Raw genomic sequence first — 14,100 nt, 5'->3', positions numbered from 1 at the left:
AGTGGTAAGTTTTCAAGCCTGTCCAAACTATGTGATAACTTGTAATTGCCTTTGAATACTTTAGAATGCCTTCTCAACTCGACTCTCACAATTTGGGGTCAATTTTTTCTCCATGTTTGTGCCAGATCTACTACACGAGTTCGAACTTGGAGTATGGAAGGCTACCTTTACACACCTTCTCCGTGTGTTGTATGCCCATGGTGAAAATGCTATCCAAGATTTAAACAAACGGTAAGCAAGCACTACAAATAATGGTACATTTGTTGTCAAGCATTCGTGTTACAGGTACCGCCAGATACCCCCGTTTGGGCGAGGAACAATTCGAAAGTTCAGCAACAATGTCTCTGGCATGAAGCGTTTGGCTGCACGAGACTTTGAAGACCTACTTCAGGTGTGTGTGTGGTCAATCTCTTTCCACTGAATGATCTCATGTCTGAGTGTGAGTCATAGTGCGCAATTCCTGTGTTTGAGAATCTTCTACCCCGTCCTTTCAATGCCATTGTTCTTGACTTACTCTTTGAGCTCGCTACTTGGCATGGACTAGCTAAGCTGCGCATGCACACAAACTCTACTCTAGATTACCTTGACACTTCTACAACACGCCTGGGCCAGATCCTCCGTCGGTTTTCGCGTGAGACAAAGAAAGCTTACCAAACTCGGGATCTTCCAGCTGAAGAAGCTGCTCGTGGGCGCCGCAAAGCAGCCATGCTACTCAAATCAGCAGCAAAAGATGCGTCTGGCAGTAGGATCCTGACAGAACCCAAGCCGTGTAACTCAGACTCAGCAGGGGGAAGTGGCATCAACAGCAAGGGAAAGCAGAAAGCTGAGGGGCCAAAGCTGCGGTATCTGAACCTCTCCACATACAAACTCCATGCACTTGGTGACTATGTCAATGCCATTCGTCAATTTGGACCTACAGACAACTATACAACGCAGTTGGTAAGTTTCCAGCGAGCTACAAGCAATATCCAGTTGTGTTAAGTTCTCTTGCTGTAGGGCGAGCTCGAGCACCGACGGGTCAAGCGATTCTACCCAAAAGTTAACAAGTCTAGATTCACAGCTGGTATCTCAAAGCAGCAATGCCGGGAGCGGATCCTATTCGAGATGAATAGGCGTTATCAGCGCCAGTTGGAAAGTGATGCTTCAGGGAACACACGACAGGCTCCACCATTGAAGGGAGGATCACGTGAATCTCACCACCTTCAGTTTGATGAGTCAGAACCACTGTCATACAGCGACCCAAAGGCTCACTATCACATGTCAGAGAGTAATAGGAACTATATTAACCTGCCAATGTGGCTTGGTAAAAACAAGGGGGACCCAGCCTTAGAAGTAAGTTTTATTTTGAATACTCCCGCACCGTGGTTCATTGGAAACAACTGATCGTTGGCCCCCTGAACAGGATTTCTTACCTCGGCTCAAAGATCATGTTCTCACCCGACTCCTGGGCCAGGCTTATGATGGCGATGAACAGTCGTTCACGTCTGCTGAGCGCAGCAATGTGATAATTTTCAAGGACCGCATCTACTGCCACAAGGTTCTGCGGGTTAACTATACAACATATGACATGCGGCGTGCCCAAGATTCTCTCAATCCACGAAACTGTGCAGATGTCATGGTCTTGGCCCATGAGGATGATGAAAGCCACGAGCACCCTTACTGGTATGCACGGATACTTGGTGTATTTCACACATTTGTTGTTCACAAGGGTTCCGGGTCCATGGAGCCCCAGAAGGTGGATTTCTTGTGGGTACGATGGTTTGGGCGTGACATGTCACACAAGTCTGGGTGGCATGTCAAGCGACTCCATCGCATTGGTTTTATTCCTCATGAGGACCCTGGCGCATTTGGATTCCTTGACCCTCATCATGTCATCCGTGCAATTCATTTGATTCCAGCATTTGCACATGGCCGGACAGATGAATACTTGCCGCATTCACTTGCTCGACAGAAGAAAGAGAATGACGAAGACTGGGTTTACTTGTATGTGAACATGTGAGTTTCAAATGTCTCATTCACGTCTGATGTTGACCTGTCGAACATTAATCATCCATAGGTTTGTTGATCGAGACATGCTGATGCGCTTTCGTGGTGGTGGTATCGGCCACAAATCAACCCGCACAGCTACAAATGTTTTCAAGCAGGATTGTGACGATCTGGATAGGACCTGTGATTTCAGCACTACGGACAATGAAGAACATGAAAATATAACTGGAATGTCAACTATTGTGTCACCAGATGACGAAATCCAAGCTGAAGATGATGAAGAATCACTCGAAATGGAAGAGTATGGATATGATGGACTTGAACAAGTGGAGGACGAGAGCAGAAGTGTGGGAGGTATGGGCGATGATATTGATGGGCCTGATCTGGAGGAAGACAAGCTAGAGTTGGGCCCGGAGGACGGTGAGGATGAGGTGTTTCCCCAGGATGAACTTGTATGGGGTGACTACGGCGAGCTCTAATCAGGCAGGCAGCCACTGGTAAGACTTTCCTTCATCAAACGTTAGTACGCAGGACTCATCGCTACAGGTTTCGTAGCGAACAGGTATTTGCCTGCCGTCGTCTGTCCTTGAGTACCTACCCCTGGTTTGCCTATGTTGGGGATTGGTTGCGTGGTGGTGGTATCGTTAGCATGTCGCAAGTATTAGCTGAGGTTCGAGCTTTGGGTGCTCTGGATGTGGCATGTTCGTTTGGTATTGACCCATCCCAATAAATTTCCAATACCTCCTAATAGATTCAAGTGCAACCTTATGGAACTGCCAGTACACTGAAATCTCCAGAATTCCCTCAATATAATGGTATGCAACCCTAGTACTACCTAGTGCAATGCGTCCGAATGTACAGGTGCACTGCTGGTGATTACATAAGCTGAGTTGAGCAGAGTCCCGAGCGCCCCGACGCTGGCATTTTGGAATACATGACGAGTGGGATACCTTTTATATTATTCTCTGTAGCTATGCTATGCATGCATCTTAATGTAATGATAAACAACACTTCTGCCTTGAGCTACATGTCCGCGACAAGAATATATCAAGTTGGATGTGGCTACCACTACTTACATAAGTATCCATACATAAACTGGTCGAGCAGTTCGGAATACACGACCACTGGAATATCCTCATCTTAATCAAACATAAAATGCCTCTGAATGTAATGATAAACAATGCTTCCGCATCGAGCTACACGTCTGCAACAAGGATGTATCAAGTTGGATGTGGCTATCAGTACTTACATAAGAATATGACACGCGGTTGGTTTTGTCGATGAAGTCTTGCTAGATGAATGAATCTGTAAATTGATTGTATACCCTTACACCCTTCTTCACTCAATCTTTCTCCGCATATGCTAGTAAGTGATGCTCGACTTCTGCCTCACCCATCACTCGCCAAAGCCCTCTCGTCTTTGGATTTTCATCGTCCGACGTCGAAACAATCCCTATCTCTATTTCTCCGGGTTTGTAATCCGTCGCGTGAACAGTCGACATGGCTTCTATGGCAATCTACGACATGATTAGTCGCTTTAAGCGTCGTGACACGGTTGAGATAGCAGTGACTCGCACCTCTATCACCTCATCACGGCTAAGTGCCTTGCTTGCACCTGCAGGATCGTCAGCACCCTTCCCGTTATCCAATTTCTTCCACTTCTTCTCAAGGTGATTCATTGCTTCTTGTTGCTTCTGTCCCGCAGCAGTGGCATGGAACCCCACAAAGTATCCCGCCGGATCGAGCTTAAAACATTGCGGTCCGCAGTCGGGATCGATCCCAATCAGAACCATAGCTGGGGAGGGAAAGGCACAAATGTACACCGTTAACACTCCTGTTCCGTCGCCAGTTCGCATACAGAAACACATACAAATACCCAATGGTCGCATGCCAGCCCGTTGTGTATAGACTTGATTGATATTCGCCATTCGTCTTGCCAACGCATCAGGAGTGATTTCATAACCGTACTTGTACCGCCAATCCGCCGCTTCCTTTTGAGCACGGAATACCTGAGCTTTGGCGTCAGCTGCATATGCATCAGTTCAACAAATCTACACAATATCGATGGGGCCGCGCGGCTCACCCGTCAGACCGGTCATCACACACCCAATAGTCGGGGTAATACTGTGGAGATGCGTGACAGACGACGCATCGATGAGCTTGTCCTGCCAATTGCGTCAGTGCCCGGTCACAAGTACGAATAATACGTGCATACGGGCACTTTCTTCTGCGTGATGACTACGGATGTATCCTTGCCTCTCACAGTAACGGCAGTGTGTCCAGAACCAGTGATGGCCTTGAACGCATACTCTATTCTCGGTCAGGTAGTCAATCCATAATCACGTCCGAGACGCAGTTGCACGACGCACCGACTTGGTATAACCGGCCTTCCGGCGAGAACACAGTCAGAAATCTGCGAGCCTATAAGTGAAAACTTTAGGTTGAGCGCGCAGGGGGAATACCGGTCGTAGGATGTTCTTGACATGGTTCCTCAGTGAGTTCAGCAATACGCGACGCGCAAGTGCTATCTGTGGTGTCACGCGGTGACTGTAACGCTGTAACGCCCTTGTCACACGCACTACCACACGACCGGTTTTCAGCAGCCCCCTCGTGCACTGGTTTCTCGCGCCAATCACGACCGTCTTCGTTCCATTGTTCAACACATACCACCGAGCAACACAACGAGGACGGTAGTGCTTTTTACAGTAAACTCTTGCGACATTCCATAACATATCCACGTCTGGAGTGCGGGCGGGCGGCCACAACTCACTTACTGATCTTGACCGACGAGGACACACCGTCGATTTATACGGTATTGCTCGGTGATAGCTGGATATTACAATGGCAACTCGCGATTTGTAGGAGTAATATACACACATATCATGTCGAAAGCGACCCTCCACAATCGGACCTGTGACATGCGAGGCTTTGCACGAAGCAGCATGGGTGATGCATTAGATGGCATACATAGTATACATAGCAATACTACTCTGAAAAAAAAACGAAGTCAACGCCATTGAAGCGCAAAGATTATGGTCGAACAAGAGAGAAAGAAGGAATACCTATGAAGTTTAGTCCTGATCCGTCTGGTCTCTCGGTCGATACTTGATACCACGACTCTCGAGCTCTGCTTCTACGTCTTCCGGAACGCGACCTTTGACTCTTACTGCATACATCCCTCGTACGTATTTTGCTTCCGATGGAAAATAAAATAAAATAAAAAATCCGTCAACAGCAGTACGGAGCGAACCAAAGTGGCAAACAAAACTCACACGTTCTCTGCCACCGTGCTACCCAGCTCGACTCGGGATCGACGACGGCGATGATTCCGTCAAAGTAGGTGGTCGTGCAAACGGATATACGGTCCGTAGACCCCTTCATCTATTCCACGGAATAGTTTGAGGTCTCGTGAATAGGAAGAAACAACAAACACGCACTTGCATAATTTCTTCACAGTTTGGGCATCCATTCTTCTTGAAGTCTGTTGGATGTTGGACGATGGAGCATAGCAAGCATGCCCGGAGATTTTTATATTTGCCCTGAGAAGGAATTGAAGCCATGATCGTCTGGGTCAAGGTCGTTAGGCGTTACTTAATTACATAAGCACACCCGATTGTTCGAGGAGATTAGGGGGGCGCCAAATCAGCTTACTGCGAGTCGCAGCTGTTCCTTTCCCCCTCTCGAGTCATGCATTGTATCTCGCTCGTTTTCGCACTGCGTCTCTCTCTTTTCGGCACGTTGATACTCCTTGACAATAGCTCCCTGTCAATACCTGTTTCGTCTAAATGTGCCCAGCGATTCAAGAGATATTGATATTCCATGCTTTATAAGAAGGGCCGCCCCTGAGGCCATGTCATTGTATCTCGTGCATCCCTGCGCCGGGTCTCTCGCGTGTCCCATTGCACATTCCCCTCACTGACCCCTCTCTGGGGACATCTCGTTCGTGCAGCCCCTCACAGCAGCTGTCGAGATATGCCCATTTCTGTATTCAGAAGGGCTATAAAGTGTTTTGGTGCATAACTTGTGATTAGATGGTCTAATTGTTATAATTTCTTTTTCTCCGTGTGCGTCGAGGTGTCCCCTACAGCCCTCTGGAGTTTCATGCTGGTTGCCCAAGTCATTGACGCTCGGGGGCCTCCCCTCTGCCCCCAAGTGTACATTGTGAAATTGCAGGTGTCATCTCGTCCGTTTTGTCACCAGCCCTCTCGCTTTTTTTGGGGTGCGGTACTACTCGTCGAGGGCTTTTGAATGGTATATTGTATATTGTGCTTGCCACAGTGGATCTGGAGATATGCTCCATTTTGTAGTCAGAGGCACCTTCGAGCTATTACAGATGATCATAACAATGACGTGAAAAAAAAAACAACAACATAACAACGGAGGCTAGCCAAACGACACAAAAGTTATCGGGTAAAGAGCAGAACAGAAATGGGGAAGCCTTCAGTAGGCTATATCATCAAGTGTGCCATTCTTCATCTTGCTCCAGGTCGACCGACCGTATCTGTTCAACCACGCTGGCCACACATGTTTCCCTACCACTCGCAAGGACCAGAGCCTCAATCTTTTCGAGAATCATGTCGTGATCTGTGATCGTATGCTTGAACTGCCTAATCGACGCATGAACGTTTCTCATCCATGACGATTCATAGTAAGCAGTGAAGGCCAGCTTAATCGCCCTTCGCGTAAGTTTCTTTCCCTTCTTGTTACCTGTGAGTGCAAATAATATTTCCAGAACGTGCGTCAAGTCGACGATGTATGCCATAAACTTTTGATGTACATTTTGCCTAAAAGAATGACTCGTTTGATATTCCCAACGATCACGAGATTGTGTTACGTACAGTCGTTGGTAGGATTCGTTGACCCATTGGACAAGGGCTAAGCCGGCAATGAATGGCAGAATCACGACCATTGCAGTCATGAGAGGGATGGCATTACTTGAAAAGGGGCCCTCCTTGAGTTTGAAAAGCAGGGTTCACAACAGCACTTACCCCGAAATGGTGTCACTACGACCAAGATGGGTAGATGCACAGGACGACTCGGTCAGTACATCCACGTTGCCGACCATGTTAACCATCAAATCTCGAAATTCTTTGCTACTCAGGTACTACAAAAGTAATATCAGCAGGTCAGAGTAGCTCTCACAGAAGGTGTGTTGCTCACCGCAGAAGGATCATAGAAGTTCCAGACTGAGGTGATGTCGGTGTGTATCACACCAAGGCAGTCCAGCATCGTAAAACCCCAAAAATTTGTGCTGGTAGCGAGTGCTCTCCAATACCCTTTCAACGCATGAGTGTGCTGATATGCTGCCTTAGACATAGGGACCCACTCTGCTTTCCCACGCTGTGTAGGAAACAGCTCAGAATATAACACCGTCACAGTAGAATGGAGCATACTTAATTGATGATTCAATCTTTACTCTAGGTACCATCCTTTGAGCTCCTGCGGCCGCAAAAGGAACCGGTGATACCATGTTCGGCTGGGAGGCGAAGCTTTCAGATACCCTCTCATAGGTGAGGTTTGTCAGCTCGCCATGCCCTCGCTCACACATACGGTTTGCTAGTATTGTCCTACATGAACAATGGATAAGGAATTGGGCGACGAAGACTCACAGCTAATTGCAACATGCAAAATGTCCTTGACTTTCAAGAACTCTTGAATTGGCTTGACACAATATTTTTGCAGATAACGCTCCGCCCCTGCTTCAGGATCCTCTTCACCTGATACTTGCATATACGCTATGAGGTTATCGTATTTCGTGAATACAACAACAGTCGGAGCTGAGGAGAGTCAGTCTGCTAGAGTCAAGACGAGTAGCTGTTCGCTCACTATTCCCTAGGGCTTCGCTCGACTGCTCCAAGAATGTTTCTGCGCCCTCCTCCAAAAGTCGTTCACCAAATTCTATAATAGGTACCGGGAAACACAACCTATCATATCCAACTCTCCGTCAGAACCTTCGACGTGGCTGTCTCAGGGCGGCATACCACACTGCATGAAGCTGATCTTTGATATGTGGCATCTTCTTCCTGGTCTCTATGAATGACTTTACGGTATCATAGTTGCTGCCTTCAGCCGGTTCGAAGCCTCGGCTGTCGTGTAAGATGAATCGGTCATTTTGAGGAGAGATCAGCTCTTCCTCAATCACTGCTTTTCCAGGCCTGTTATCAGCAACATGCTACGTCCTCTGTCAATACAATGGATAGACGCAAACGAAATTACTCAACCGCAACTTCTACTCCGAAGATTCGGTTTATCAATGAAGACTTCCCGGCACCTGTCTGCAATCATACGGTTCTCAATAGCCACCTGCGAGGGGGTTGCGAACACCCACACCTTTCCAACTACCAGGATTCGGAAACTATGGCATGTAGATAAATACGCAAGCATGGAGAACTGGGGATTTAGCACTCACCGAGGACACTGTTTGATAAGCTCCTCCGTAGTTGGTGTCAAGGTCTCAGGATTTGCAGGCGGAGGTAAGTCATCATTAGCAACTGTAGCCTGCAAGTTCTCGGTTAGGAGTCATCGAGCGCTATGTATTATTTTTACACACAGCTGACTACGAATTGTGGTGAAAACTGGAGGGTAATATCTAACTTTCCCCATCGTTTTTTGATCACTGCGCATTTTTTAGAAGTTGTCCAAGACACGGCACATGATTTCTTTGAAACTACCTTGCCTCTCTGATCTGGACTGAACGTCGGCAGAGCTAATCGTGACGGTTTCGGAGTCCGTTGCAGACGACGAGCCGAAGAGCACTTTCTTTCGGCGACGAACTTCAAGAGAGAGCTGATCTGCCGCAAACGTCCTGTTAAAGCCAGTCAGAAACATAAGAATAGTGTCGATGCAAACACCGAGAGGCAACTAACAATCGTTCTTCGAAGTGTTCCGAAAAAGTGCCACCCTCTTGTCGAGGGATGGGGCATCGCACATCACCGAGGACGAGATCGATGGATTCGATGTCCTTTCCGCCTCGTAACTCGATATCTGTATGCAAATTTTTGTTTGAGAATTAGCATCGCAAAGATCGTACTGTTTGATGGTCGGAAATCGTACAGGATAGTTGCTGGGAGCGTGGAGTCATGGTAGTGGGAAGACTCGTCCACGAGTCCAGGAGGTTGCATGTCACCTTCAAGCGCCCGAGTGACCTTGTCTCATTTCGTCGTGTCGTAACGTGGATCCAGACTAGCAAGGTGCTCTAGGAGAAGCCCAAATGAAGATTGTGCCTTGATACTTGTTGCCCACTGCCATGCCGTCTGCGTACTTGATGGAAGTCGTGTAGGTGTGTAAAGGAATGCCTTGCTATTCAATTACTGTAACGTGGACAGGTACAGGCGCTCAGATCGGAGAGCGTCAGTCGTTCATTGTCGCCCATAGCCAGCTCCGCGGCACTGCATACGCCGACACCGCGATACCCCGCAGCGCCGGCATTTCTTTCTCAGTCTCCCGCTCCGAGTTAGTCGGGAACACTCAATGCACTGGTGACAATAATGACAAATCCCATTACACCTAGTGCCAGTAATATTGCTCTGTCTGGGTCCTACGTTCCACTGAGGCTCACCCACAGCACTCACGCACCGAATTCTGCGTACGTATGTTTGCCATCGTTATTTTATGTGAACTTTTACAGCAGTTGCAGAGCATGAGATTCGTCATTGTTACATCGCTCTGTGGATGAACCGGTACGAGAAATGAAAGCACCTAGTGAGTTTTGGATCCTGCATGGTTGCACAGCAGTAGACCGACCCTAAGGCGTTTAGGCTTCGGTGTGCAAACTCGTTGCGCGTTATGTATGGGCTCTAGTGTGACTTCATTGACCCCATCTCCCCCCACCGTCAATTACCCTCAGTAATAATTACCAAGAGAAAACTCTTGCAAAAATGCGACTCGTCGCTTATGAACGCAGCGTTAGTGGACGCGAGCGGTGCTCAGAACATTGGCGCTGAACCATCCAACATGGACGCGTTAGCATTGTTTGGTGTCTCCGTCGGGAAGAGACAACCGACAAACCTACTATCGCAGTGTACGACCATTTGTAACCCCCCTGGCGAACAACACCGACTCATTTCCAAGCAGTATTATTCTCACTCTTCGCGTTTATTCTAACAAGGCATACTGATACAGGATTGTCAGGCAACTGTATGCTGTGCATCGACCTTCATTCAACGTACCGCAACTGCCTCGATCGCGTAAACAAGGTTGTCATCGGCTCCAATTCCAATGGCGTTGCGAAAGCTGCAGTTGATCATACGGAGTCTTTCTGTTATTTGCGCCATCAATGGTTGGCAATCCAGACGCCGGATAGGGCTACTGGCCCTTCGTAATCAATCGGGTGCCTTGCCCTCACCCCCGCCGGCGTCTCAAGATCGTATGAACCACACCTCATGTGTGGAGGCACCATCATCTCTGACAGTGCTGCAGCATCGGTGACGATCGCGTTGTGTTATATTCACTTCTGCTGACTATCATAGCGTCCTCAACTTAAGGCCCCTGCGACCGGGACTGCAGCCGTCGCAGTGCCCCCTGTGAAATCTGGAAATTGATTACACTATACCCTTACACCACTCTTCACCCAATTATATTCGACTTCCGATGACAATCCGAAGACAGTAGACTTTGGCGAGTATTGAGCGAGGCTCGCACGAAATGATCCCTACTTCTATTTCTGAGTTTGTAATCCGTTGCGTGAATCGTCAATATGAATTCTATGGTGATCTGCAATATGATCAGTCGCTTTGAGCATCGTGACATGCCGAGCACGTACCTCTATCACCTCACTACGGCTGAGCGCCTTGTGTACACCTGCTGGATCTTTTACTTCTGGAGATGATTCATCGCTTCTGTCCAGTCGCATGGAACCCATACAGGGTATCCTGCTGGATCAAGTTTCGAATATTGCAGTTCGTGATCAGGACCGATTCCGACCAGAATCATAGCTATATATATATATATATATATATAAAGAGGGGGGGAGGAACACAAATGTACATTGTTAGCGCATCCTTTCTGTATACGGCACATTCGCACACAGGACATGCCGGTTGATGTTCTTCACCCGCCTTACCAATGCGTGCGTCACGGGCGACCGGAACTCACGTCGCTCAAGGATTGATTGGAAAATTCATTGGCTGACGAGGACGCGCCGTCGACTTATACCGCGTTGTTCAGCGTCAACTGGATGTCACGGGGACAACTTGAGATTTATAAGGGTGATATACATACATGTAAAACAGGAACTGAAAGCTACCATCCACGATCCGAACTGCGAAGCAAAGGGAAGCACGAAGCCAGTCGACGAACGAGGGGCGCGTGTGAGCGCGTGTGCCTGTAAATTTAGTCGTGACCTGTCTGGTCTTTCGGTCGATACTGGATATCATGTCTGCCTCTATGGCACGACCTTTGACCCGGACCGTACGCATTCCTCAAACATATTTCGCTTTCGACGCCCAAAAAAACCATGAACAATGAATAGGGAGCGTGAAAGCCAAAAAAGGAGCCTCTTACACATTCATTGCCACCGTGCTACTCAACTCAACTCAGGATCAATGACGGCGATGATTCCGTCAAAGTAGGTGGTCGTGCAAATGGATATACAGTGCGTGAATCCTTTCATTTGTTTCACGGAGTGTAGGATAGGATAGGATGATTTTGAGGTCTCTTGACAGGCAGAAGCAACAAACATGCAGTTGCACAGTTTCTTCGCAGTTTGGGTACCCATTTTTCTTGAAGTCTGTTGGCTGTTGGACCTAGGAAAATTGAGTACGCTCGAAGGAATTGAGCGCCTTTAATTACATAAGCAAAGTTGGTGAGCGGGGCTATACATGGGAAGACATGAGAAAGAATCAACGTTCAACGTGGTGCCTTGATATCGATCGATTAAGCTGCATCCACCACCACGACGGGCTTCGCGCTGATCATCCACACCTTCAGCTCTACGTTGTGAAGTATACAAATCATAATTCACATTCACATTTACATGGCTCCCGGTGGTATCAAAAAGTGGATCAGGTCGCTCAGCGGTGACTCTCATCACGCCCGCCAAAGCAATGTAAATGACTTAGCTCCTGCTGCAACTAAAGCTACAACTGCAGGTATGATATTATTTTAACCTACGAAATGTGACATGTTTGATGTGGGGGTACAGAATCAAGCAATCTTGCTGGCGATGTGGCGAGTCAAGTTCCCGCTCAGATTGAAGTTGTTCCCCAGGGTATTGTTGTCGCTTTTCGTGAATTCCAGACTGTCTAATGCCGAGCCACAGCAACTACGTCTTCTGGACCCACTTACCGCCTCGATTCCAAGATGGCTCGAGAATACATGAAGAATATCAAGCGCTTTCGAATTCTGGTAATGGGCAGGGCGAATGCTGGTAAAACCACCATCCTCCAAAGAGTTTGCAACTCTACAGATAAGCCAGAGATTTTTGATGGGAAGGGAAACAAGGTATAGTCCCATGAAGTTGGTGACACCTAACTAACAATTTTCAGATTGATGGTGGTGTTGTGCAAGGCACTTTGACTGTAAGATGTCACGTCGACTCATGGAAATTCATATTGCAGCTGAGTACTCCCAGCGTGGCTACCACGATATCAAGCATGAGCTTGTGTTTCGGAGTAACCCGGGCTTTGTGTTCCATGACTCCTGTGGGTTTGAAGCAGGCACTAGTCAGCAGTTTGATCAGATGAAGAACTTCGTGCGTGATCATGCAGTCACAAGGAGTGTTAATGAGCGTATCCATGCTATCTGGTAGGGGCTATGTTATGAGTGGCTGCAGGCTGAGGCAACTCATAAATCTAGGTTTTGCATCCCCATGACTGACTACCACAGAACAGTAACTGCAGCTGAGCAGAAATTCTTTGATGAGTGTGACACAGGGCATGGTAAAAGCCTTTTGATGGATATGATCCATGTAACTAACTATCTGCTTAGTTCCTGTGGTAGTGCTGTTGACAAAGGTGGATGCTTTGTACCTCACTGCATTTAGGGAGCTTCTGGATCAAGGTTTGGCACTAGCTGAGGCAAAGGAAAGGGCTGTGGGAAGGCAGGGTGAACTGTTGGAAAAGTGGCTTGACTACATGAAACAAGAACTTGGCAAGTGCAAGTTTCCACCTCAAAGATATGTACCACTTCAGAGTGGGTATTTCTTTTCTTGGAAACAGTGCTGCTAGAAACTCCTGGTGGCAGAAATGCATCAAGAGAATGCAGACTGCAATGCTCTGATGGAGTGTACAGCAAATGTGTTGAATGAGGAAGGTTTACAAAGGTTACTTATATCAACACAGCAGTCAAGTATTGCACTATGTGTTCAGTATGGTGTACAGAAGTAAGTCAGTGAGTATGTTTTGGTGCAGATACTGATGTTCTGAAGGACATTAAGACGTGTACTGCAGTCAAGTATTCAGGGCAGATTGCAGGTGGATGCAAAGGAGTTTGAACATGCTCTACTGAGCTGGTTCCCAAATTGTGAGGTGAGTGGCCATATTCTACCAACATGCAGGGTTAATGATGCTCCCATTATGTATTCATTTGCTTCTACCAACAGGATGTGAGTAAATGATGGCATGCTGGATCTGCTGACTAGGCTAAATTGCATTCTGCATGATGGTGGTATGACAGTATGTGAGTGATCTCATGCCATATTTAGCCAGATCTTTGCTGAATGGCCTTGCTTCCTCTCTTGATGTTGGTGGCATGACAGGTGGTGAGTGATTTCATGGCATGTTTAACTGAATGTCTGCTGAATGACCTCACTCGCACTCTTGATATTGGTGGTATGACAGCAAGTGAGTGACTCTATGGCTGGTTTAGCTAGATCTCTGCTGAATGACCTCTCTTGCACTCTTGATGTGGTGGTATGACAGCGAGTGAGTGATTTCAAGGCATGTTTGGTTGGATCTCTGCTGAATGGCCTCATGTGCACTCTTGACATTGGTGGCACAATAGCAAGTGAGTGTTCATGGTATGTTTGGCTGGATGTCTGCTTGATGACCTCATGTATACTCTTGATGTTGGTGGCATGACAGCATGTAAGCAATTTCATGGCATGTTTAACTGGGTCTGCTGAGCATTCTCATGTGCACTTTTGATGTTAATGGCATGACAGTGGGTGAGTAATTAC

General features: G+C 47.5%; 5 protein-coding genes across 5 annotated transcripts; 1 reads left to right on the top strand and 4 right to left on the bottom strand.

Annotated features, from left to right (window-relative positions):
• Positions 1–3,037: 3,037 nt before the first annotated feature.
• F5J12DRAFT_794771 (nucleophile aminohydrolase) lies at positions 3,038–4,519 on the bottom strand. The gene is made up of 7 exons (XM_051744037.1): positions 4,448–4,519; positions 4,355–4,398; positions 4,201–4,295; positions 4,069–4,150; positions 3,856–4,011; positions 3,563–3,780; positions 3,038–3,502 (listed from the first exon to the last, which is right to left on the bottom strand). Exons 1-7 carry the CDS (start codon positions 4,468–4,470, stop codon positions 3,329–3,331), a joined length of 792 nt encoding a protein of 263 aa, XP_051606077.1. The 5' UTR covers positions 4,471–4,519; the 3' UTR covers positions 3,038–3,328.
• An 87-nt stretch (positions 4,520–4,606) lies between these two features.
• On the bottom strand, positions 4,607–5,796 carry F5J12DRAFT_794766 (Spt4/RpoE2 zinc finger-domain-containing protein). Its single transcript, XM_051744036.1, has 4 exons — positions 5,423–5,796; positions 5,258–5,366; positions 5,048–5,178; positions 4,607–4,975 (listed from the first exon to the last, which is right to left on the bottom strand). Exons 1-3 carry the CDS (start codon positions 5,543–5,545, stop codon positions 5,057–5,059), a joined length of 354 nt encoding a protein of 117 aa, XP_051606076.1. The 5' UTR covers positions 5,546–5,796; the 3' UTR covers positions 4,607–4,975; positions 5,048–5,056.
• Positions 5,797–6,223: 427 nt separating this feature from the next.
• F5J12DRAFT_794762 (uncharacterized protein) lies at positions 6,224–8,239 on the bottom strand. Its single transcript, XM_051744035.1, has 10 exons — positions 8,207–8,239; positions 7,967–8,157; positions 7,812–7,909; positions 7,595–7,762; positions 7,379–7,541; positions 7,312–7,325; positions 7,146–7,261; positions 6,974–7,089; positions 6,824–6,919; positions 6,224–6,769 (listed from the first exon to the last, which is right to left on the bottom strand). The coding sequence occupies exons 2-10, from the start codon at positions 7,999–8,001 to the stop codon at positions 6,442–6,444; spliced, it is 1,134 nt and encodes a 377-aa protein (XP_051606075.1). The 5' UTR covers positions 8,002–8,157; positions 8,207–8,239; the 3' UTR covers positions 6,224–6,441.
• A 3,035-nt stretch (positions 8,240–11,274) lies between these two features.
• Positions 11,275–11,808, bottom strand: F5J12DRAFT_794747 (uncharacterized protein). The gene is made up of 2 exons (XM_051744034.1): positions 11,487–11,808; positions 11,275–11,418 (listed from the first exon to the last, which is right to left on the bottom strand). The coding sequence occupies exon 1, from the start codon at positions 11,698–11,700 to the stop codon at positions 11,509–11,511; it is 192 nt and encodes a 63-aa protein (XP_051606074.1). The 5' UTR covers positions 11,701–11,808; the 3' UTR covers positions 11,275–11,418; positions 11,487–11,508.
• Positions 11,809–12,284: 476 nt separating this feature from the next.
• Positions 12,285–13,309, top strand: F5J12DRAFT_902390 (GTP-binding protein; the record flags this gene model as incomplete). The annotated part of the gene is made up of 5 exons (XM_051748291.1): positions 12,285–12,425; positions 12,547–12,728; positions 12,780–12,862; positions 12,912–13,115; positions 13,167–13,309. 5 exons carry the CDS (start codon positions 12,285–12,287, stop codon positions 13,307–13,309), a joined length of 753 nt encoding a protein of 250 aa, XP_051606073.1.
• Between the last annotated feature and the right edge of the window lie 791 nt (positions 13,310–14,100).

The sequence above is a fragment of the Pisolithus orientalis genome, assembly GCF_024613125.1.
Source record: "Pisolithus orientalis strain OTSU chromosome Unknown F5J12scaffold_1, whole genome shotgun sequence".
In the NCBI taxonomy this organism is placed as follows: Eukaryota; Fungi; Basidiomycota; class Agaricomycetes; order Boletales; family Pisolithaceae; genus Pisolithus; species Pisolithus orientalis.
This window is presented reverse-complemented; position numbering and strand designations above follow the sequence as displayed.

What these genes read in the sequence shown, in the direction of transcription:
- F5J12DRAFT_794771 (XM_051744037.1), bottom strand. Translation starts at nt 4,470, where the DNA reads ATGTCAAGAACATCCTACGACCG. An exon ending in AGGCCGGTTATACCAAGTCG is followed by an intron (nt 4,296 to 4,354) that starts GTGCGTCGTGCA and finishes GACCGAGAATAG; the next exon opens with AGTATGCGTTCAAGGCCATC. An exon ending in TGTGATGACCGGTCTGACGG is followed by an intron (nt 4,012 to 4,068) that starts GTGAGCCGCGCG and finishes ATGCATATGCAG; the next exon opens with CTGACGCCAAAGCTCAGGTA.
- F5J12DRAFT_794766 (XM_051744036.1), bottom strand. Translation starts at nt 5,545, where the DNA reads ATGGCTTCAATTCCTTCTCAGGGCAAATATAAAAATCTCCGGGCATGC. An exon ending in ACTGTGAAGAAATTATGCAA is followed by an intron (nt 5,367 to 5,422) that starts GTGCGTGTTTGT and finishes TCCGTGGAATAG; the next exon opens with ATGAAGGGGTCTACGGACCG. An exon ending in AGCACGGTGGCAGAGAACGT is followed by an intron (nt 5,179 to 5,257) that starts GTGAGTTTTGTT and finishes TTCCATCGGAAG; the next exon opens with CAAAATACGTACGAGGGATG.
- F5J12DRAFT_794762 (XM_051744035.1), bottom strand. Translation starts at nt 8,001, where the DNA reads ATGCCACATATCAAAGATCAGCTTCATGCAGTGTG. An exon ending in GAGCGAAGCCCTAGGGAATA is followed by an intron (nt 7,763 to 7,811) that starts GTGAGCGAACAG and finishes GACTCTCCTCAG; the next exon opens with CTCCGACTGTTGTTGTATTC. An exon ending in AACGAATCCTACCAACGACT is followed by an intron (nt 6,770 to 6,823) that starts GTACGTAACACA and finishes TCATTCTTTTAG; the next exon opens with GCAAAATGTACATCAAAAGT.
- F5J12DRAFT_794747 (XM_051744034.1), bottom strand. Translation starts at nt 11,700, where the DNA reads ATGGGTACCCAAACTGCGAAGAAACTGTGCAACTGCATGTTTGTTGCT.